We start from the raw sequence: 25,926 nt of genomic DNA on the forward strand, positions 1-25,926 counted from the left end.
AAATAAGGAAGCAACTTGGAGGTGGAGGAGGATATTAGAAACAAATACTCTAACTGTTTAATTTTGAGGATGAAATTTCATAAGGTGGGGAGAATTGTCACAACCGTACTCTAAGTATGTATTCATCCTTTTAGCATTGCACACATCAAAGCTTGAAGAGTTGGATTCAAATTCAAGGCTCATTAATTGATGTGTACTACTTGTGTTAGCTACAATCTAAGGCAAAGGTACCATCGATGCGCCTAGCACTAATACAGTATCAAGGTCGATTCCTGAAAGTGAAAGCCCAGAGTTACTCCTTTGTTCTTTGTTATATTAACCTAAAATGAGTGATGAATAATTTCTAAACTAACTAATAGCTACAATCTATGTTCTGAGGGAGATGCAGGAGTAATTGATAACTAAAATAACTAAGACAAGAAAGCAAACCCAAAGGGAACCTAAACTAGTTGGCAATCAAACAAAAGATAAAGGATTGGTGAGTCTAATTATGCTACCCGTGGACGAATTCTTAACCGAGTTCACTTTCTCTCTCGAGATAACCAAATTCCTAAATCTAATAACCTGAAGTTGGAATCTCTTCCTAACGATTGATTCTTAAATTAGCATTAAGCTTTAATCCGCCTCTATTAAACTTTGTTAATTCTTAATCCGGCTAGTTAATTATCCTTATCTCTAAGCGATTATTAACCAGTTCTTGCTATTCAAAATTCCAATTGCCAAATGGACTTCTCAATCACACAAAGCAATCTAAACACACAATTCACAACGTCTCATGAATGATGCATTATCTTATCAATACTGAAAGCAAGAAGAATACAAAACTAATCCAAACAATCCAACAATATAATACTAAGCCAACATAGTAAAGAAATCCCAATGGATTTAATCAATCTAGCTAATCATGTTCATTATCAAAATACACAAGAATTCAATTACAACAATGAGTAAAGGTAGAGAAAACCTGATTCCACCCTTGGATGAGAATAAACAGCCCCAAATCCTTTTGCTCTAAGTGAATCGATTCTTGTTCCTCTTGCTCGATTTGAAAACCAATCAACGAACCTCGCCAAATCTTCAATCTTTGAAGGGAATCCGCTTGAAACCTTGATCCAAGTCTCCTTTTCCCATGATTTCGGCTCAGAAAACCCTTTGAGAAAGAAAAGTTAGGGTTTAGGACGTTCTCCCTCGCTCTCCTTTTCTTTCTTTCCTCTCATCCTTCTTTTAACTAATTCCCCCTGTTGCTGCCAACACGTCCATGTTCCTGGCTGTGTTAGGCACATGGTTTGGTGTTCCTGGCCGTGTTACTCTCTATGGCCGTGCTCCATAAGATCTACTTCTTCTTTGATGTTTAACACGGCCGTGTTGGTTCCCGTGTTGGGAACACGGCCAGTGTTGAAACCAACGCGGCCATGTTTAGCTTCCTTATGCTCGTACTTAGCTTGTTTCGGCAGCTTCAGCGTCTAATTATGCTCCAATTCTTCCCTTTATCATCCTTTGACTTCTTTTGAACATAATGCACACAAACAGACGCATAGGGTGAGTGTTGGGACCAATTCACATCCAAATGTCCATAAAATCAATCTTAAAAACCCTATTTAGATGTATTTTACTACATCAAATAACCACATCGAGCTCATTGCTTGTCCTCAAGCAATCAAAAGTAAAATAAGGAAAATAAACCACTAAGGAACAATACTTAAACTGACAAACAAGCTAGAGAGCTCCTGCACATATCCTTAACAAGCATAAGTCAAACAAAAAGAAATGAAGCAATGAATTCAAGTATCACAACCAAGATGCCAATAATTCGCAAAATACTGTCTTAACAAAATTATTCAGAACCAACTCCTCACCAGATTCACTCTAAATCACTCAAAGTGTTTAAAGGGTTGTGTTTCACTCAGTGCATCAACTAATGCCTTACTTACTATATGCTTGCTCTTAAATCCTACTTTTACCACTTCTGGAGAGTCAACAACCATGTCAAGAGGTCTTTATAAGGGTTGTAATGGGGATTAGGTAGGGGTAGGTAAATTTGGTCAAAGTTGAACCTATGGTACTCTGCAATGAAATACATGACATGCACACAAGTCACAATGATCACAAGGGGTAAACAATGGGCAGTAGTTTAAGGTGGGAAATAGGAATCAAGTCAAAATGTTTAGCTCACTTACTTTCTTTCGTTTCATCACCTTTCCCTCTTATTCTTCTATTTCTTTTCTTTTCTTCTTTTTTTTTTCTTTTTCTTTTTTTTTTTTGTAAGGGAAGAACATTCACATAATAGAGTGAATTACTTTTGGATTGAAGAAAGCTGCTATAAGATTCCACACTATTCCCGAGACAAAAATTCTTAATAAAAAATAACTCATGTGCAAAATCATAACCCAAAGCAAAATAAAACTAAGTGGTAATGGAATATGATAAAAGAAAATATGGTAAAAGAAGGGGTTATCTACAGAATCAATAAACGAATGAAGGCTATTTGGCTAGAATGAAAAACCTAAGTGCCTCTATCATACCAAAGTGTTAAACTCTCCTTGTGGCCCTTATAAGCATTATCGAGCAAGTTCTAAAAGTAAAGACAATAATTGGCACTCTCAATAAGAAATAAATACAAGCATATAAAGTGTATGCTTACAATTTAGGCTCAATTTCTCACAAGTGTGCTTTTGAGTGGTTTCCAAACAAAAATCATCAAAATAGAATTAAATAAATCAAAGCAACTTAGTGTAAAACTCAAACTAATTATCTTACATTCTTCCGCAAGACTCAACACTATCGGTTTTACCCGATCACATGGACATAAACAGGATTTCCAAAAGCAAGTCAACAGTAAAAGCATCGAAACAAAGTGAAAAATTTTCAAAATTTTACAAAAAATTGCACAAAGAATAAACAAATAACTGAGATGGGATAATTGAAATGCAATATATACTCTAGAAAATGATCTTAATTTCATATACAAAACAATAAAACATGAAAGCAAGTGTATATTAATATCACCACCCCACACTTGAAGGACACACTGTCCTCAGTGTACAAAATATAAGAAATGCAAAAGGAAAAAGAAATAATACTGCCCTGACTATAGCTCGGGAGTGAAAAGAGGTGCATCATTAGGGATATCAGGGCACTGGCTAGTCTGTGGTAGAGGAGTGACTGCAAATAATAAAATAAGAAATTAAAATCGAAACTGAAAAAAAAAATTAAATAAAATATAAAAACTAAAACTAATAAAATGTTTCAAAATGAAAGGGTAAAAAAATTAAAATAAAATTAAAATAAAATTTGGGGTGCCTCCCAAAAGCGCTTCTTTTTTATGTGATGAGTCTTCTTAGCTGGACTCATGGTGAAAAGTAAACGGTGGGGATTGACGACCATCCATCCTTCTTCCAGGCAAATGGCTTTAAGTATTCGCTTAAAGGGATAATCGTTGACTTCCTCTTCCCGACTGTCAAGCAAGCTGCCATTATGATGGACAAAACTCGCTCCTTGTATAATTGAACGTAGTCATTATGCTCTAGGGGCTCTTCCAATTTGAAAGCTGGAGTTTCAACAATTGGAAGGATCGTGGTTGGGCAATCTCTTCAGGAGTGTCGATGGTTTTCTTCAGTCCCTAGCTTGGTTCACTTGCTAGAAGAAACTCAAGCTCCTCCAAGACTTCTTCATTGGATAACTCGTGCTCATCTTCCATCATCGAAGGGACTTGTGGAAAATCTATCAACAATTCCTCTAACTGCAACTCAGCATCATGAACTGTACATTCCTGTTGATAGTCTTTAAGAGGAATTATGTTCGCCTGTTCCTTTTCTGGTTCCATCTCCATATTCAAGAAATCGTCCTTCACAGAAGCATCATCATCAAACATAGTAGATAAACCAGAAAAATTCTCACATGAATGCAAAGTGATGGCGCTCAAATGCTCCTCGGATTCAGTAGCGTTTGATGGAGTTTCCAATTGCTCTTTAGCTAGTAACTTGAAGATTAAGCCTATTTGATGCTCTATGTTCTTAATCGAGGCTTGTTGATCTTCAAGTATCCTCTCTATTTGTTGGAATCTATTATCAAGACTTGTAATGAACCTCATCATCAGCTCCTCCGACACTAACTCTTCATCTTGAGTTGAAGGTGCAAGATTAGGCTGCTGAAATTTTGGTGGTTCTTGGCCATCTAAGCTCCATCCAAAGGGTGAATGAATGCTCAACTCTTGATTGTAGGTGCTTCCATACGAGTCATTTGGCCAACTTCCCGTATAATTCACCTGTTCAGAGTTATAAGAACAATGAGCAACATCACAATACAATGGACAATCATTACTCAAACGTAAACCACAACAAAATTCACAAAAAACTTGAGATGAAAGGATAGAAGTGGAGAGTTGATCGGTAGCCTTGCAAAACGATTCCACTCGAGCTTCTAAAGATGCACGGGTATCCCAGTTTTTAGCACTCTCTTGGTTCCTAATCCCATTTTCCAATGCATCGTACAAAGAGTTTGAGTTTAGCATTGAACCTCATTATCATTCACTATCTAAATCATAAACTTAAACTAAATAAATATATATAAATAAAATAAAATAAATAAACAAATAAAAATAAAAATCATAAAATAATAAGAAAAAAATGGCTAAATTAAGAAATAGCAAATTTCACTATAGTTTTCAAACAATTCCCCGGCAACGGTGCCAAAAACTTGATGTGTACTACTTGTGTTAGCCAATCTACAAATGTACTTATCGGATGCAATTACACTAATGGCGAGTATCAAGCTCGATTCTCGAGAAAGTGAAAGCCCAGAGTTACTCCTTTGTTCTTTGTTATATTAACCTAAAATGAGTGATGAATAATTTCTAAACTAACTAATAGCTACAATCTAAGATCTGGGGGAGATGCAGGAGTAATTGATAACTAAAATAACTAAGACAAGAAAGCAAACCCAAAGGGAACCTAAACTAGTTGGCAATCAAACAAAAGATAAAGGATTGGTGAGTCTAATTATGCTACCCGTGGACGAATTCTTAACCGAGTTCACTTTCTCTCTCGAGATAACCAAATTCCTAAATCTAATAACCTGAAGTTGGAATCTCTTCCTAACGATTGATTCTTAAATTAGCATTAAGCTTTAATCCACCTCTATTAAACTTTGTTAATTCTTAATTCGGCTAGTTAATTATCTTTATCTCTAAGCGATTATTAACCAGTTCTTGCTATTCAAAATTCCAATTGCCAAATGGACTTCTCAATCACACAAAGCAATCTAAACACACAATTCACAACGTCTCATGAAAGATGCATTATCTTATCAATACTGAAAGCAAGAAGAATACAAAACTAATCCAAACAATCCAACAATATAATACTAAGCCAACATAGTAAAGAAATCCCAATGGATTTAATCAATCTAGCTAATCATGTTCATTATCAAAATACACAAGAATTCAATTACAACAATGAGTAAAGGTAGAGAAAACCCGATTCCACCCTTGGATGAGAATAAACAGCCCCAAATCCTTTTGCTCTAATTGAATCGATTCTTGTTCCTCTTGCTCGATTTGAAAACCAATCAACGAACCTCGCCCAATCTTCAATCTTTGAAGGGAATCCGCTTGAAACCTTGATCCAAGTCTCCTTTTCCCATGATTTCGGCTCAGAAAACCCTTTGAGAAAGAAAAGTTAGGGTTTGGGACGTTGTCCCTCGTTGTCCTTTTCTTTCTTTCCTCTCTTCCTTCTTTTAACTAATTCCCCCTTGTCACCGCCAACACGGCCGTGTTCCCAAGACGGGCTGGTGTTCCTGGCCGTGTTACTCTCTATGGCCGTGCTCCCTAAGAACTTATTTTTCTTTGATGTTTGATGACACCCAACACGGCCATATTGGTTCCCGTGTTGGGAACACGGCTAGTGTTGAAACCAACACGGCCCTGTTCGGCTTCCTCATGCTCGTACTTAGCTTGTTTCGGCAGCTTCGGCGTCCAATTATGCTCAAATTCTTCCCTTTATCATCCTTTGACTTCTTTTGGACCTAATGCACACAAACAGACGCATAGGGTGACTGTTGAGACTAATTCACATCCAAATGTCCATAAAATCAATCTTAAAAACCCCATTTAGATCTGTGTATTTTACGCACATCATTAATCTAATTCAGTTTATTGGGCTTGAATAAATCTAATATAGGCTTAATGAGCATAAAGGAGCACATAAGGGATTTTGGGCCTAATTAGCTCCACCAAAGATGGCCCGTGCATGTGACTTAAAGAAACTAAGGATTCTTACTCCTAATGGGCGGCTACATAGTATTTTAGGAGTATTAGAACTTTATTTTTGGTTATCTCTTTTAGTTAGGATGTTTATCTCTATCCTATTTGAGTTTTAATTCCTTAATAGCTTAGAATTAGGGTTTTCTAAAGGCTATAAAAGCCTAGTATTGATTTTCAAGCTCATGGATTGATGATTAATATATTTTTTGAGTTTATGCTTTATTCTTAGTTCTTGTTGGAGCTAATTTGAACTTATCAAGCAATTCATTTTTTATGGCATTCAAATCTGACTTATTAATTTAGAATCCATACTAAATTGTGGCGTCTTCTACCTCTAATACCTTAGGTTTGATAGTTTAATATACTTGAAAGTTCTAAGGTTTCTATTGACCTGGTTCTAGACAGATCTTGGGCAATAAAATCAAACTTGTATATGACTTTAATCCTTTGATATAGGTTAGGTTCGTATCACAAAAGATTCCATTGTATTAAGAAAAACATCCTCACTCTTCACCAATTCAACTTTTGCCTCATCCTCATCATCATTAATGATTTCTCCAATTTTGAATTTGCACAAGGATAGATAATTATTGTCTTTCTCACAATCTTCAATCATCGTGTCTTTAAGATCTTCATTAACTTCAATAGAGCAATTTACCTCTTTTACATCATCTTGATTAGTTTTCAATCGGTTCCTTTAATTCTAAAAAATTATGCATAACTGAATTAATATCCTTGATAGTATACATGTTTGCATGCTTGATTTTGAGTTATTTTTAAAGCAATTTATGTGTTTTTCTATTAGAATCACCCTCTTTTAGTTTTCTTTGTGTCTCAAGTGTTTTTCTAGGTACATCATCAAAGTTAGAGAGAAATCGGACCAGAATCGGGAAGAAACAGACGAATCAGGCACGGTAGACTGTTCAACACGCCCGTGTTGAGGAGCACGGTCAGGGTTAAAGGGCATGCTGAAATTCCTCCCTATGGCGATTTAAAGAGATTTGCAACACAATTTCCGAGAGTGACACGGCCTAGGAGTATGTTCGTGCTGAGGAGCACAGCTAAATCCAAGTCGTGCTGAAGAAGGCCAAATGTACACTTTTACATCAGCACGGCATGGATTCAAGTTGTGCTGACCAGCATGGCCCAAATCTAGGCCATATTGGATCCTGAAACCTAAGTTAAAACAAAAGAAAAAAAAATAAAAAAAAAGGAGAAAAAGAGGAGAAGAAGAGAACTTTGGACTATTCAAGATAGACCTTCAGAGCTAACTTCCAAACGATCAAGAAGAGGAAAACAGAGGCGAATTCTACTTCAAAATTATTAAGATAGCTGCTTTTGAGGATTGGATCCAAGATTCAAGGGAAGAAGAAAGAGATCTTGAGCTGTAGAGTATGGATACAGAGTTATTAAAGAGGGGATAGCATCTGACCATTTGAGAAAAGGGTGTTCATGTTCTTTTCAATTCTTATCTACTTTGTATTTCATTCATGTTTTACTTTAATCATGAACATGTGTAACTAATTCTATCAAACCCATTTGGGGGCGATCTTTACCCATGCTAGGCTTGTTTTGTGCTTAAATGATCGGATTATTGATTTAAGATTATAGTTTTCATTCAAGTATAATAAAATTTATAGTTTCCTCTTCATTATTGAATCAATTTTAGAACTGCTTTGTAATTGAGAAATTCAATTGAGTTTGGACAACTGCCTGTGTGATTAGGTGATTTGCATCTTAGAGATAAGTGTAATAGTTTACTGAAATAAGAACTAGACATTCTTATCAGCGGTAATTTAGAGATTAATGCTATTTTAAAATCGATTGTTAGGAAGAGATTCCAAGTTTAGATCTTTATGGTTAGGAATTGGTTAACTCGAGAGATAAGCCAATTCATTCAAGAAATTATCCACAGATTGCAATTCTTAATAAGTAAATTCATAATTTATTGTTGTAAGCCGGCTAGTTAGACTTATCCCCAATTGGGTTAACTCATCTTATTATCCTTTTTCAACTTTCATTCTCTTTGTTAAAATTTAGCTTTCAATTGCATCCTTAATCATTTTTAATTAATAATCTTCACCACCTTTTGATCGGTTAGATAATAAGAATAGCATAGTAGCAGTAGTTTCTCAGTTCCCGTGGGATACAATATTGATACTTGCCATAGCTAGATTACATTCGATAGGTGCACTTGCCTGTAGATTGCTAGTCGTGTTAGCGAGCCATCAAGTTTTTGTTGCTGTTGCTGGGGAGTTTGTTTTGAGAAATATTGTGAACTGTGTTTTCTTGTTAATTTAGCCATTTACTATTTATTCTTTATTTTTTTTATTCAATTTTCTTCTTTTATACATTTGTGTTGTTGGTTATTTGTTGTTTCAGGTAGTGTATGACCAGGAGGTCCAATCTTGATCTAGTAGATCCTCTGCCAGAACTAGAGCGATCCCTCAAGCAATTGAAAAAGCGATTGAACATAGAGGAAGAAGAGATTCAGGTTAGGAAATCTATACACGAGAGTGAATCCAAAAACATTACAGTAGAGATGGCAGACGCCAACGACAACAATGACAATAACCGGACGATTTATGATTTTGCAAAACCATCATTAGAAGGGATATGAACATGCATTACGAGACTGGTTATTGCCGCTAATAATTTTGAAATAAAGCCTAATGTTATTTAGATGGTGTAGCAAACGGTTCAGTTTGGAGGCTTGCGAGATGAGGATCCTAATGCACATATAGCAAGTTTCTTGGAGATTTGTGATACCTTCAAGAATAATGGACAACAGACGATGCAATTCATCTCTGCTTGTTTCCATTTTCCTTGAGGGATAGTGCAAAGTAATGGCTACAGTCACTACCTCCTAACACTATCACTACCTAGGATTCTTTGGCAGATAAATTTTTGTTAAGTACTTTACTCCCTCTAAAACTGCTAAACTTAGAGATGACATATCTTTTTTTGTGTAGTTTGACGATGAGTCGATGTACGACACTTAGAAGAGGTACAAAGACCTATTGCGATACTGCCCATACCATGGACTACCAATCTGGTTACAAGTACAAACATTTTATAATGATTTGAATTTGGCTACTAAGCAGATGGTAGATGCAACTGCAGGTGGTTCTTTGAACAGCAAGACACTAGAGCAAGCTAAAATCTTGATTGAGGAGATGGAAAAAATAATTACTAGTGGCACACTACTAGGAGCAGGATGGGACGTCAAAGGAGTGTACACTAGTTGGATCCACTGCAGCCTTGGCAGCTCAAGTGGAGTTATTATCCAAGAAACTTTATCAACTCTAGATGCCTGTCCAAGCAGCTCAAGCAAGCTGTGAGTTTTATGGTGACCTCCATTATAGTAGTAACTATATATCGGGAGATATGTTTGCTTCCTCTTCTTTATCTAACCATGAACAGGTGGACTATATGGGAAGTCAGCCTAGGCAGCAGAACAATCCATACAGAAACACCTATAATACGGGATGGAGAAATCATCCGAACTTCAGATGGAGGAACAACAACAACCAGGGACACTAGGGTTTCAACAACTGCATCAGCAATCACAACAATTTGTTCTCCCACCTCAGTCTCCTAAGACTCAAGAGAAAAAGCCTAACTTAGAGAAGCTAATGATGAAGTTTGTGTCTGCTTCAGAGACTAGATTCCAGCAGACGGACGTAGCTCTTAGAAATCAACAGGGCTCCATTCAGAACCTAGAGAATTAGATAGGCCAGATTTCTAAGATGATGACTGAAAGGCAGCCAGGGACTTTGCCCAGTAATACAGAGTCCAACCCGAGAGAGCACATGAAGGCTATCACTTTACGATAAGGTAAGCAACTATCTAGTTCTATTCCTATTTCTAATGATGATGATGTTATGCAGGAAGATTCGGGTAGGAAAGATGAAGATAGCAAGGTGATAGAGCCAAAGAAGATAGAGAGCAGGAAGAAGAGCCCTTTGAGGAAATACCAACCCCGATTCCATATCCTGTCAGGTTGAAGCAGGAGAAAGTCGATCAGTAGTTCGTTAAGTTTCTTGACTTGTTTAAAGAACTGCGAATTAACTTACCTTTTGTTGAAGCTATTTTACAGATGCCTAGGTATGCGAAGTTCTTAGAGGAAATCCTTAGCAATAATAGGAAGTTAGAGGACTTGGCAATCGTGACCTTAAATGAGGAGTGTTTGGCTATACTTCAAAACAAATTGCTAGAGAAGAAGCGTGATCCAGGGAGTCTTATTGTCCCTTATGTGATTGGTAATTTGACAATTAGAAATGCTTTAGCTGACTTAGGAGCTAGGATTAATTTTATGTCGTATGGTTTGTTTACCAAGTTAGGGCTGGGTGAGACGAAACCCACTAGGATGATCATACAGTTCGTTGATAGGACTATTAAGTATCCTAAGGGTATTGTGGAGGACGTACTTGTTAAGGTTGACAAATTTATATTTTCTGTTAACTTTATGATCATAGACATGGATGGTGAGAATAACATACCTTTAATTTTAGGTCGACCTTTCCTTGCAATGTCTAGGGCTATTATAGATGTTTGTGATGGGAAGCTTAAACTTAGGTAGGGGATGAAACTATCACTTTTGATTTGAATAATTCTATGAGACAATCCTTAGATCATGATGATACTATATTTTCTGTTGATTTACTTGATGATGTTATTGATACACAGTTGCAGGAAATATTGCTTAATGATCCCTTACAAGTTGCCTTGGAGACAGAGCATGAGCATAAGCTATCCAATAAGAGTGTGTTGGAGAAGCTTGCATTTTTGTTAGCTAATGAACCAAGTAAGAATACTAATGAGTTTATGGAGATTGACAGGGTAGGTATTCAAAAATTGAGGCCGTCACTTTAGGAACCACTAGTCCTTGAGTTGAAAGAGCTCCTAAAGCACCTTAATTATGCATATTTGGATGAGGATAACATGTTGCATTTCATCCTAGTAGCTAGAAATTCACATGGTGGAAGGAAGTTGGTGCAGACTTGACACCCGAAGAGAGGGAGATGACTTTGGCTTGTCTTAGGAAATACCAAAAGGTGTTTGCTTGGAAAATTGCTGACATCCCTAGGATTAGTCCTAGCTACTGCTTGCACAAGATCCTTATGGAGGATAGCTGCAGGCAAGTGGTGCAACCACAGTGCAGACTGAACCCGAACATGAAGGAAGTGGTTAAAAAGGAGGTAATTTTTATGCAGGTTTGATTTACCCCTATATCTGATAGTGGTGCAACCACAGTGCAGACTGAACCCGAGGAGTATGTGAACACAATCATTTTACGGTCAAAGTATATTCCTGGTTCTTCTCCTATATCTAATAATGATATTGATGCATAGGTAGATTCAAGCAAAAAGGTTGAAGATTACAAGGCGAAGGAATCAGAGAAGGAAGAGGCAAAGAAGATTCAACTGAGGGAATACCAGCCTAAAATTCCATACCCTGCTAGGTTGAAATAGGCGCAAGCAAGATTTCTTGATGTATTTATACAACTATACATAAAGTTTCCTTTTGTTAAAGCTTTTTTGTAGATGCCTAGGTATGCGAAGTTCTTAAAGGAGATCCTTAGCAACAAAAGGATGTTTGAGGACTTGGCATTCAGGACGTTGAACGAGGAATGCTCGGGGATTTACCAGAACAAGTTACTAAAAAAGAAACATGATATAAGGAGTTTCTACTATCCCTTGTGTTATAGGTGACTTAACTATTAGTGATGCTTTAGCTAATTTAGGAGCTATCATTAATGTAATGTCGTACAGCCTGTTTGCTAAGTTGGGGCTGGGAGAGACAAAACCTACTAGGATGAGTGTACAACTAGCTAATAGGTTAGTCAAGTATCCTAGAGGTATTGTAGAGAATACTTGTTAAGGTGGATAAATTCATATTTCTTATTGACTTTGTGATCTTAGACATGGATAATGAGAGTAGTGTACCTTTGATTCTAGATAGACCTTTCCTTACAACATCTAGGACAATTATAGATGTTTGTGATGGAAAGCTTGAACTTAGTGTAAGGGATAAGACTGTCACCTTTGACTTGAATAATTCTATGAAACAGTCTTTAGATCATGATGATGTTGTGTATTCTATTAATGTACTTGATGATTTTGTTAAGACATAGTTGTAGGAAATTTTGGTTGAAGACCCTCTACAAGTTACTTTGTAAATGGAAGATGAGCATGAGCTGTCAAATGAGAAAGTATTGGAGCAGCTTGAATTTTTGTTAGCAAATGAGTCAGGCAAAGAGAATAATAAGTTTGTTGTAATTGACAAGGTAGGTGTGCAGAAGTTGAGACCATTAATTGAGGAACCACCAGTTCTTGAGTTGGAAGAGCTCCCAAAGTATATCGACTATGCATATTGAGACAAAGGCAACACTTTGCCTGACATTTCAGTAGCAGACTTGACACTCGAGGTGAGGGAGATGACATTGCCCTCTCTAAAGAAGTACCAAAAGGCATTTGCTTGGAAGAATGCTGATATTCTAGGGACTAGCCACACTTATTGCGATGACATCCATAACTGCGGCCCACCTAAAGACAAGTTAAACCCGCACATGAAAGGAGTGGTCAAAGAGTCCAGCTAAATGACTTAGGAAAAAAAGAAGCCCTTTTGGGAGGCCCCCCAATTTTTATTTTATGTTTTTGACATTTTGATCATTGGTTTTGGAACATTTTCCTAGTTTTAATCTTCATTTTCATTTAATTTTTGAGTTTTATACGCCATTTGAGTGTTTAGACTGTTGAAAATTGCACGTGAAAAAGTGATGAAAATGAATTATGGGTTTCAGCACAGTCTTGGTAGTTCAGCAGGCCCCGTGAGCACACCCGTGCTTATTAACACGGGCGTGTTGTGGGCAACCAAACCAAGTTGAGCTGAAATTGGATTTCAGCACATCTTTCGAGAATGACACGGGCTATGTACACCCTTGTGTCACGTAACACTGCCATGTTTTGGGCACCCAAACCATGTTGAGAAAAAAATTGGACTTCAGCACATTTTTTGTGACTAACACGTGTTGGGATCAAGGCATAGTCAAGACTGCTTGAAACACCCAAGGTTGACTTAGCTTTATAAGTCAACATATCACAGGTAGCAAAATTTTTGCTCTTTTCTCTCTTCGCGCGTATAGGCCAATATCCTCTCCCTCTTTTCCTTCAATTTTCAAGTGTGTTTCTAGAAAATCAAGTAAGTTTCTTCCTTTAACTTTGTTCAATACTGCATTTTGGTATGTGATTTTATCTTTTCTCTAATTTCTTTAGTTATTTCTATAATTTTTGGTATTATTTCTTATTTTCATTAATCTCCTTGTTAATTTTCTTATTTCGTTCAAATTCTTCACTTTGTTGCATTTTATTCATTGTTTCATTGGATTTCTTGCTTTTCTTTTAATTTTAATTTGCCATTATAACTTTATTCTACTTTATTCATTACTTTTTGCTCATTTTTTTTATTTCTTCTTTGCTGCCTTTAAATTGCCCTATTGACACTATTTAGTATGTTTGAACTTACTGGATTGTGAACTGGTCTGGTGAATTAGTCATTATACTGCTGAATTGGAAATTGACTAATGCAAGTATGCTGAGAATATGTTAAATTGCTATTATATTGCCATTAAATTGCTAATGTTATCATAATGATTGTCTGTTTGATTCTAGAATTATTGTTTTGGCAAGAGTTTTGATCAATTTCCATGCAGGTACTATGGCTGACCGGTGTGAGAGACCTTTAAAGATGGGTGTCTTCAAAAGAAGGCGTTCAGACCCGCCTAAACAACCTGTACCACATGCACCTGCACCACCTACACCTCGACCACCTGCCCCTAGAGCTCCACCTCCACCTCCAACTCTCGCACGATATAGACTTTTACAGTTTTAGGGCCCACTCATGAGTCTCATTACCAGCAGCTACGACACAGACAGCTAGGCTGCAGGAGGTGTATAGACGGGCAGGCATTAGAGACAGCTGGCCTAGCTACTAAGGTTACAGAATTACTTCAGACTCTACCATTTGAGCCCTTTTTCGGCATTGTGGAGCCCACTTATAAAGAGCTCACACTTAAGTTCGCCTCCACTATCTTCCTTCAGACGCAGATCAAGGACTCGTCTCAGTCAAAAGCCATTTCGCTTCGGTTAGGGGGACGAACTTGCATGATGAGTATTCCCTAGTTTGGTATTGCACATGGCCTCTATGACTAGACGACCATAGCTTCAGATGATGTCAGAGGTTCATTATATAACCTGGGAGTTTCTTTTGACAAGGCTTGGGAGACCATCTCACAGGGGGACGAGCCTTACTACCCGAGCAAGTCCAAGGCGTCTAGCCTCTCTGATAGCCTGTATCTTTATTGCCTGCTCACGTATACATTGACAAGTCGAGGGGACAGTTTTGGAGTGGTCACCTAACCTGATGTATTCTGTTTATGGGCCCTGCATTAGAGGAGGAGGGTGGACATGGGGCATGTATTAGCCAAGTAGTGCAAGACTGTTACTGGGGACCCGAAGAAGACTTTTATCTATTTCGGACCTTGTGGGACCAGGATTGCTAGGAGGATGACGCTACTGGATAAAGCTACATTAGATGAGTTAACACTGGTTAGTCAGATGGCCCCTGTTGGCCTCTCTACTATGCAACATAGGAGGATGGTCACCCGAAGGATAGGGCCCTTAGGGACAGAGTACAAACTTATTCGGTCGATAGCCCGGGCAACTCGGGAGGAATAAGGGGAGCACCCCAGACCTACAGATATTCTTGGCCCTTCCAAACCTTCATCCTCATCAGCTCCTCAGCCATCTATTGTACAGATTGATGAGCTGACTGTGAGATTTGATCGGATCACCAACATGCAGCAATAACACACAAACAGGTTTGACAGGTTCGAGCAGGAGGTCAAAGCGCAGCTCTAGCACTTTGATGCTACACAGAGGCAAATTCTATATTTGGTACAAAGGCAGTTGGCCTAGGGGGACAGGATAGAGGCAGCCTTGCAGTAGAACAGGATGGATGACTTTGACTTCGCTGACTTTGGCGAGCATTTTCCACCTCCAACAGCCGATGATGCACCTCCTCCAATACAACCACCAGCAGTTGAGGCAACACCTCCACCACCGCCACTAGCCTAGTAGTATGAGTAGGGCAGTATCTCTTCATATTTATCTATTTTCCTTTTTGTACTTATTATGTTGCTCCTAACTCCTTCATACACTTTGGGCAGTGTGTCCTTCAAGTGTGGGGTGGGTAAGCCGTTGTTTTGGCTTTTCTTTTTCTTATGTTTTTCGATTGTTCTTTATTGTATTATTAATGATGTATATATTTATGATATTAGGATGTTTATTAGCTTTTGTTTAACTTCGAAAGATTGATAGTTGTGATTATGAGCATGAGATTTTTGCTCCTTGTTGTTTGTTGCTTTTGGTTTATCATAGTTGCTGGGTTAAACTAGTGTTACTTGACCATTCCTTAAGTCAGTTAATTTGAATTTTATTAGTTGTTGTATTTTGTGTATGAATTGATTAAATGATGATTTGATTGATGGTATTTGGACACCTTATGCAAATGTACACACTTAAAATATGTGTTTTTGAACCTAATTGAGCACACATCATAAATGCTCATAATTGGACACCTTATACAAATGTACACACTTAAATTGTGAGTTTGTGAACCTAATTGAGCATACATCATAAATGCTCCTTTTTTTTCTTTCTTATTTGAGTGTGCATCGTATTCTTCTTATTTATAGAACTTATTCGGTAATGCTTGTTGAGGTCACATGAACAATCAAATGTTATGAAATGATAAGGGCACTTAGGATTCACCATGAATGTTTTTCATTAGTTAGCCAAGTTTGAGCCTATCCACTTTCTTCATTTTTACCATTCTGCTTCATCATCACACTTTAAGCCTTTCGTTTGTTGATCCTTACCCTATCATTTGAAATTGTTTAATGTGTTCATTGAGTTGTTGGATAAAATGTCAGTTTTATTTGTACTTTGAATTCACTAAGTCCTTTAAAAATTTGGTTTAGATGCTCCTTTCAATCCAAAGTAATTATGTTCTATTGTTTCTTCTTAATAAAAAACAATAACAGTTCTTTATTGAGTATTCATTCATTTTTCACTTTTTGAGCATCTTGTTTTAGAGATTTGGGAACTATAGTGAATTTAATTATTTTTCTTTGGCATTTAGTCCTTTTTAAGATGAAATTGTGCGTAAGGCATTGCAAAAGTCTAGAAATTATTTACACCTCATTTCCAAATTTCCTTACGTAAACCTAAGCCCCATTACAACCCTTGTGAAGACCCTTTGATTGTGATATTTGATTGTTTATAGTAGTAGAGATGAGATTTATGAGCAAGCCTATGGTAAGTAAGTTGAATATAATTGCTTTGAGGGATTGATGATTACCTTTTAAACACTGAGTGCATAGAGTAATCCCTTGTGAGGCATATGGTTTCTTGAATGTTTAATGTTGAATATAATATTTAATTTCCTCATACATTAACATGATTATTACTCTTGTTTAGATTGCTAGTTTAGATTTTGGTTGAGTTTCAATTTGGGATAGATTGAATGTTGCATAATTATAATCCAATATGTGAATTTTAAGAAGGGTTGATTGCATATTTATGAGCTAAATTGTTGATTACTTAAGGACAAGCAAAAGCTTAAGTGTGGGGTGATTTGATATCCTTAATATTACACATGTTTGCATGCTTGATTTTGAGTTGTTTTTAGGGCAAGTTATGTGTTTTTGTATTAGAATCACCCATTTTAGTTTTCTTTGTGTATCAGGCGTTTTTCTAAGTTCATCATCAAAGTTAGAGAGAAATCGGACCAAAATCGGGAAGAAACGAATGAATCGGGCGCGTTAGACTGTTCAACACACTCGTGCTGAGGAGCACAATAAGGGTCAGAGGGCATATGCTGAAATGCCTTACATATAGCGAGAAGAAGCGATTTGCAACACAGTTTCCGAGAATGACATGGCCTAGGAGCATGCCCGTGTTGATTAGCACGACCCAATTCCAAGCCGTGTTGAAGAAGGCCAAATGTATAGTTTTAGCTCAACACAACAAGGATCTAGGCTGTGCTGGTCAGCACGACCCAAATCCAAGCCGTGTTGGATCCCGAAACCTAATTTAAAAGAAAAAAAAAAGAAAGAGAAGGGGATATTGAGAGAGAGGCTAGGGATTCTAGAGAGAGAACTTTAGGGTATTCAAGACATACTTTGAGTGCAACCTTCCAGACGATCAAGAAAAGAAAAATAGAGAGGAATTCTACTTCAAAGTCATCTAGATAATTGTTCTTGAGGATTGGTTTGAAGATTCAAAGGAAACAAGAATGAGATGTTGAGCTATAGAGATTAGATCCAGAGTTATTCAAGAGGGGATAGCATCTGCACCATTTTAGAAAAGGGTGTTCATGTTCTTTTTTATTCTTGTTTATTTGTATTTGATTCTTGTATTAGTTTAATCATGAACATGTGTAACTAATCTTATTAAACCCATTTGGGAATGATCTTTAGCCATGCTAGGCTTATTTTGTGCTTATGTGATTGGATTGTTGATTTTTGATTATTGTTTTCATTCAAGTATAATCAAATATATTGTTTCTTCTTCATTATTGAATCAATTTGAGAACTCCTTTTGTAATTGAGAAATTCAATTGAGTTTGGACAACTGCTTGTGTGATTAAATGATTTGCATCTTAAAGATAAGTGTAATAACTTACTAGAATAAGAACTAGACATTCTTATTAGCGGTAATTTAGAGATTAATGCTATTATAAAATCAATTGTTAGTAAGAGATTCCAACTTTAGATCTTTAGGATAAGGAATTGGTTAACTCGAGAGAGAGGCCAATTCATTTAAGAAATTATCCACATATCATAATTCTTAATCAATCAATTCATAAATTATTATTTTTAAGCCGGCTAGCTAAAAGGATTCCCAATTGGGTTAACTCATCTCATTATCTTTTTTAAACTTTCATTCTCTTTGTTAAAATTTAATTTTCATTTACATTCTCAATCATTTTTAAGAGTTATTTATGGGATAGTATTTGGTGGAGATAAAAATCTTATATAGTAGATAGACTTATATTAGTACACTTATCTCTATGAAGATTTATATAGAGTAGGAGTCTTCTCTATATAAATCTTTGCATAACATAATTTAAAAGAGGAGAAAAAGGGGAGTTTTCTCCTATCTGCTCTCTAAATTTGCCATCATTATTTTCTCTATAATTCTCTATAGTTTTCCTTAAACACTTTAGTTTTAGTTTTCATTACTTTTTTTAAGATCTAAGGAGCTTTTCAAGAAGTGGAGACTGATGACCAATCTTCTTCCTACTTGAAAAAATTCTTGATCTAGAGGGAGTTTTTACTTTTTTATGTCTTTCTATTTAATATCTTGATTATTGAGTTAAATATGTCAAGTTAGTTTTCATAAGTATTTAATTTAGCTTTTTTACTTTTGTATGTATGACACCTGTAAAGGATGTCAGACATACATTGTATGCAAAGATTGATACATAACATATTCCTTACCTACTAACTTTTAACTCTCAAATTAAAATGTATAACAAAAACTATTTATATAAGTCATACATATCACACACCAAAAAGCTCACAACATCAAATAGTACACTTTTTTTTATGTACACATAAAATGCTCCAGTTTTATACATGATAATAAAATCCACTAGACATGTCATGTCCAAGAAAAAACTGAGGGCGACCTCCTACAGACCTCCGATATAATGTTAGTGCCATTAAAAAAAATAATCTTTCTAATCCCGAAAAGAAATAATACAGAGGAGTGAGCCTGCAACTCAGCAAAAGAACAACATAATTTTCTATGAAAACAACATAATCAAACGTGTAGTATTATCAAACATCAAACCATTCGATATTTAATTATGACTTTATAGTGTGTATATAAACCTTGTCATAGTATTTTCTTTAGGACAACAATGAACTTGTTAATTACATTTAATTCCATGATAATATATATATATTTTTATTTTCATGGATCCCTATACGCACACAGTCGACCATAATCTTATGGGGAATTCCATATCGCACAGAGCCTTGCCTCATTCACAAAGTAGCATTGCATCCTGACAATTATCCAACTATAATTCATATATATGTATATATATATATATATATGTAACACAGCCGACCATAATCTTATGGGGAATTTCATATCACACACAGCCTTGCCTCATTCACAAAGTAGCATTGCATCCTGACAATTATCCAACTATAATTCATATATACGTATATATACATATATACATATATACATATACATGTGTATATACACGTATATGTACATATACGTATATATATGTATACATATACGTGTGTATATACACATATACATATATATACGTGTACATATAGGTGTATATACACGTATACGTGTGTATATATATACGTATATATATGTATACGTATACGTGTGTATATACACGTATATATACACGTATATATACATATACGTATATATATGTATACATATACATGTGTATATACACGTATACATATATATACGTATATGTACATATACGTGTATATATATGTATACATGTATATTTACATTTAATTCCATGATAATATATATATATATATTTTTATTTTCATGGATCCCCATACGCACACAGCCGACCATAATCTTATGAGGAATTCCATATCGCACAAAGCCTTGCCTCATTCACAAAGTAGCATTGCATCCTGACAATTATCCAACTATAATTCATATATATGTATATATATATATATATCATATACCACTCCATTTAAATAACTAACATCTCTATAATATATAAGAAACCATAATAATATCTATGATATTACCAAAAACATACCATATTCCAACGTGGTAGATTTAATAGTGTGCCTTCAAAAATACACCAAAAATTTCACATTAGAAATTCCAAAACCATATTCTCTAGATCAGTAATATTATAAGTCTAGATTAATTTAAAACTGATTTTACATCAAATGGATGTGTATAGAAAGAGAAACATCAAAAATATTCTACCATGGTCAAGCTGTCAACAAAATTAAGCAACAGAAAGTATGATCCAGATTCGCCATCAAAACAACAAACTCAAGCTTCCTCTATTTCTATAATATTTGTAAATTACATCTCAAATTTTCTATAGCAATAAGTAGCACTCCATTTGGAGTTTTAACACTGCAGATATGGCTAAATCAAATATACTGTTCACATTATAACAGGACACTCGAATTCACCATTCAACATTCATATAGAACATTAAGTTATTCACTTACCTTTGTTGTTCCCTTCCCTTTGCTTGAGTTTACTTGGGTGTCACCCTCATTCCAAATCGGTTTAGCTGAAATAGATCATAATTCACTTATTTTTAAACACCCAAAGTTAATAGAATTTCATATAGCATGATAACATCACGAAACTATCTACATATGTGTAGCTGCCAACTATGACAAAATTAATAGGGTGAATTTAAAAATCCACCAAAACTTCTATACAATAAATTTCATAATGAAACTTTCCAGATCACTAACCTTATGTGTATAATATAATTTAAAACTGATTTTGTTTCAATTGGAGGTGTATAGAGAAATATCCCTACAAAACAATCCACCTTACTCAGACTAAAGATGGAAACTAAATAACAAAATGTATTCTCTTATTATACTAACATACAGCCTGATTCAGATCGAGCTAAACAAATAAAAGTTTTAGATGACTCTTTAAAGTTTCTATATAATTAAAGAGCACTCAATTTAAAGCTTCCTAGCTCAAGATATGATCAAAACAATAAGACTGAAAAACTGGGTCTTTAGAACTCGAATTCTATGTCTTCTAAACCCTAACTCAATTCAACAAAATATTAAAATTACTTACCAAATAAACCTCTAAAGCCTTTGTAGATGAAGATTAAGATCTAAAATGGATTCTAAACATCCAAATTCGACTTAAATATTCAGTTTTCTTTTTTTGAAGAAGAAGAAGAAGAAAGAAAGAAGAAGAAGAAGGAAGAAGAACTACCACCTTTTCTTTCCTCTTCCCATTTTCTATCATATTAATAAATTTTTTTTAGGTTTAATTAACCCCTTTATTTTTTCCATTAATCAACTTAATTCCTTAACTTTCTAATTCTTACTATGGACTTAATTGTAACATTTATAATATTCTTCTATTTAACATTAGCACTAATACCACACATATCTCATGCATTTCTCATATCTATATGATATGCATGTTATAAAAATAAATGCAAATGCATTAGGTGGGCATTACATTTTCTTCCCGCCTTAAAGAATTTCGTCCCCGAAATTAAAGTGAGTCACCATTCTCAGAAAATAGGTAAGGGTATTGAACTCTCATGTCTTTTTCCACTTCCCATGTAGCTTCTTTTGGTGAATGTCGACTCCACTTAATCTTTACTATTGGAATTTCTTTGTTACGTAACTTCTTTACCTGCCTATCAAGAATTCTAACAAGCTCTTCTTTATAACTTAAATCTTCAGTTAACTGTAATTCTGACTCCTGTACTATATGGCTAGGATCAGATCTATATCTTCTTAACATGGAAACATGGAACACGTCATGTATCTATGATAATTCCTGAGGAAGTGCTAACCGATAAGCTAAAGGACCAACTCTTTCCAATATCTCATAAGGGCCAATGTACCTCGGACTTAATTTTCCTTGCTTGCCAAATCGTATAATACCCTTCCATGGTGACACTCTCAAAAATACTTTTTCACCCACTTCATACTCCATCTCTCTTCTATGCTTGTCCACATAAATCTTTTGTCTGTCTTGTGCAGCCTTTAAGCATTTTTTGACTATTTGAATTTTATCTACAATTTCTTGTATCAATTTAGGACCTTCTAATTGTCGTAACCCATCCATATCCCAACAAACAGGACTTCTATATCTTCTGCCATATAGAGCTTCATATGGAGCCATACCGATACTCGAATGATAACTGTTATTATAAGCAAATTCAATCAATGGTAAGTGCTCATTCCAATTCCCTTTAAATTCAAACATACAAGCTCTTAACATATCTTCTAATGTTTGAATTGTCCTCTCCGATTGTCCATCATCTGGGGTGAAATCTTTGTCAGATTGAAATGTAATTTTGTCCCTAAAGCTCTTTGCAAACTTCCCCAAAAATGAGATGTAAACCGTGGATCTCTGTCTGACATAATTGATGTTGGCACTCCATGTAATCTTACAATTTCTGGCACATATATTTCTGCCAATTTGTCTAGTGAATCACTTTGTTGCACAGGTAGAAAATGAGCTAATTTCATAAGTCGATCAATAATTATCCATATGGCATCATGCTTCCTCAAGGTTCGAGGCAATCTTAGAACAAAATCCATCGTTATATTTTCCCATTTCCACTCTGGAATAGACAATGGATGAAGCTTAACAACTGGTGCCTGATGTTCAGCTTATACTTGTTGACATGTCAAACATTTTGCTACACATTCAGCCGTATCTTTCTTCATTGTAGGCCACCAATAAAAAGATCGTAAATCCCTGTACATTTTAGTGCTTCCCGGATGCATTGCGTATGGTGCATAATGGGCTTCACTTAGAATTTCTTCTTTCAAGTCTCTTATATTTGGAACACAAATACGTCCATTAATCAATAGCATCCCATCGTGTCTCAACGCAAACTATTCATTCATTCCTTGTTGTACTTTATCCTTCATTTTTCTTAAATATGGATCACTCATCTGCCTTTCTTGAATTTTACTGTCCAATAAAGGCTTGACATGCATACTTGCAAGAGGTATATCATCCCGAAGTGCAATTTCTACATGCAATGTTCTAAGCTCTACTAATGATTGTACTGTATGACAAGTCATTCCAACACTTTTCTCAATGGTTTTCCTACTCAAAACATTAACAACTTTGTTGGCTTTTCTCGGATGGTAATCTATAATACAATCATAATCCTTTAACAACTCCATCCACCTTCTTTGTCTTAAGTTTAACTCTTTTTGTATTGGGATATATTTTAAACTTTTATGGTCAGTGAAAATCTGAAATGTTTCTCCATACAAATAATGCCTCCAGATTTTTATAGCATGCACAATTGCTGCCAATTCCAGATCATGAGTCAGATAATTCAGTTCATAACTCCTTAACTGTCGAGAAGCATAAGCAATGACTTTTCCATTTTGCATTAACACACACCCCAATCCCTGTTGTGACGCATCTGTAAAAATTGCATATCCACCACTTCCTGATGGTAAGGTTAGAACTGGTGCATAAATAAGTCTTTTCTTCAATTCTTCAAAACTTTTCTCACATTTAGCATCCCATTTAAATATGACATTCTTCTTCAGCAAGTTTGTTAATGGTTTAGCAAGGATTGAAAATCCTTCAACAAATCTCCTATAATATCCAGCTAATCCTAAAAAACTTCGTACCTCTAATACATTTTTAGGGGATTCCCACTCCTTTACGGCTGCGATCTTCGAAGAATCAGGTTGTACACCATTTTTGAAAACAATATGCCCCAAGAATGCAATTTCTTCTAGCCAGAACTCATATTTATTAGATTTTGCATAAAGTTGCTTTTCTATCAAAATCTGCAACACTATTCTCAAATGTTCTTCATGCTGTTCTCGAGTTTCAGAATAAATCAATATATCATCGATAAACACAATGACAAAACGATCTAGATACCTCTGAAATATTTCGTTCATTAGAGACATAAAAGCAGCAGGTGCATTTTTTAGTTCAAATGGCATCACAATAAATTCATATCGTGTTCTAAATGCAGTCTTTGGTATGTGTGCCTCTGCAATTCTCAATTGCCAATATCCAGACCTCAAATCAGTCTTGGAGAGTACAGTTGCTCCTTTTAACTGGTCTAATAAGTCATCAATCCGTGGAAAAGGATATTTGTTCTTTATGGTAAAATGATTTAACTGCCTGTAATCAATACACAATCTTAAACTGCCATCCTTTTTCTTTACAAACAATACTAGGGCTCCCTAGGGTGATGTACTCGGTCTAATGAACCCTTTTTCTAATAATTCTTCCAGTTGCTTCTTTAATTCTTTCAACTATAAGGGTGCCATTCTATATGGTGCAATTGATACTGGTGCTTCTCCAGGTATAGTTTCTATCTCAAAGTCTGTCTCTCGATGTGGAGGTAAACCCGGTAGTTCTTCTGGAAATTCATCTGCAAATTCCTTCACTACTGGAATATTCATTACTCCTGGACTAACTTTGGATACATCCACCACATTAGCCAAATAAGCTTCATAACCCTTTTTGATTAAATGGAAAGTAGCAGTAGCCGAAATTAAACAAGTTGAAATAATATTTCTTTCACCCACAAAAACTATTTTTCTCTGTTTTCAGGTCTCAATAACCACTTCTTTTGTGTGACAATCTACTATAGCATGATCCTTAGATAGCCAATCCATTCCTAAAATAATATCAAATTCCTTAAGTTTTATCACTACTAGATCCGCATACAGTGTGTTCCCATTTATGATCACAAGACAAGTTTTGACAACCTTATCTACAATTACAGTACCCCCAACAGGCATTGATACATAAATGTTATACCCCAAGGTTTCTATATCATTGTGGTTTTTCAATGCAAATTCATATGAAATGAATGAACATGTTGATCCTGGATCAATTAACATATAAGCATCAAAACCATAAATAGAGATTTTACTAGTCATAATATCAGTTGCAGAAGGTGCTTCTTGTCTTGTCACTGCATACACTCTAGCTTGGGGCAGTGATTGCTGAGGTTGGCCTATCTGTCCAGCCTGCACCATGTTAAAACCTTCTCCTCGTCCTATTCCTCTACCTCTTGCTCTACTTACTCCTCCCTGAGTCATATTTTCACCTATGCTGCTCTGTCCTGAAACTTGACTTTCACTAGCTCGATTTTTACTCCAACAATCTCTAGTTATATGCCCCGGCTTACTACAGTAAAAACAAAGTATCTTCCTTGTTCCCCAACATTCTCCACTGTAAAACCTATTACATCTAGCACATGGTGAACTATATCCTCGACTAATTGAAACACCTCCCTCACCTCTCTTACTCTCTACCCTACTTTGGCTGTAACCACTTCGTCCGCCTCTACCCAATATCACTGTAGCATACTTACTCACATTTTGCTGGCTAACCCCTCTCCCATAATATCTACTCCCTTGAGACCTAGAACCTCTAAAAGAAATGTCTCTTCCTTTCCTTTCTAAACCACCATATTCATTTATCATCTTTCTTTTCTTAGCTGTCATTGCATCTTTCTCAATCAAACATTCTTCTACCCTCAATGCAGCCTCTAATAAGGTACTATAACTTGGTGGCTTCAAGGAAATCTTTTCCCGAATATCCATTCTTAATCCTTTTTCAAACCGTCTTTGTTTTGCATCCTCTGTAGCCACTTCTTCTAACGCATATTTTGATAATCAAGAGAATTGCATTTTATATTCTGATACTGTCATGTATCCCTATTCCAAGCTCAAAAACTCCATTTTCTTTCGATCTCTATACATCGGTGGTGAGTATTTATTTGCAAATTCCCTAAGGAAGTCATCCCAAGTTAAGGTCATAGGTCTATTTTTACTTCCTGGAATCAGATCCCACCAA

At 35.8% G+C, this 25,926-nt stretch overlaps 2 protein-coding genes across 2 annotated transcripts; both read right to left on the reverse strand.

Annotated features, from left to right (window-relative positions):
• Nucleotides 1-21,609: 21,609 nt before the first annotated feature.
• On the reverse strand, nt 21,610-22,670 carry LOC125369526. Its single transcript, XM_048372295.1, has 3 exons — nt 22,471-22,670; nt 21,968-22,267; nt 21,610-21,853 (listed from the first exon to the last, which is right to left on the reverse strand). Exons 1-3 carry the CDS (start codon nt 22,668-22,670, stop codon nt 21,610-21,612), a joined length of 744 nt encoding a protein of 247 aa, XP_048228252.1.
• A 300-nt stretch (nt 22,671-22,970) lies between these two features.
• LOC125369527 lies at nt 22,971-25,673 on the reverse strand. The gene is made up of 3 exons (XM_048372296.1): nt 24,684-25,673; nt 24,408-24,578; nt 22,971-24,233 (listed from the first exon to the last, which is right to left on the reverse strand). The coding sequence occupies exons 1-3, from the start codon at nt 25,671-25,673 to the stop codon at nt 22,971-22,973; spliced, it is 2,424 nt and encodes an 807-aa protein (XP_048228253.1).
• Nucleotides 25,674-25,926: the final 253 nt, after the last annotated feature.

This window comes from Ricinus communis, chromosome 3 (genome assembly GCF_019578655.1).
Source record: "Ricinus communis isolate WT05 ecotype wild-type chromosome 3, ASM1957865v1, whole genome shotgun sequence".
Taxonomy (NCBI): Eukaryota; Viridiplantae; Streptophyta; class Magnoliopsida; order Malpighiales; family Euphorbiaceae; genus Ricinus; species Ricinus communis.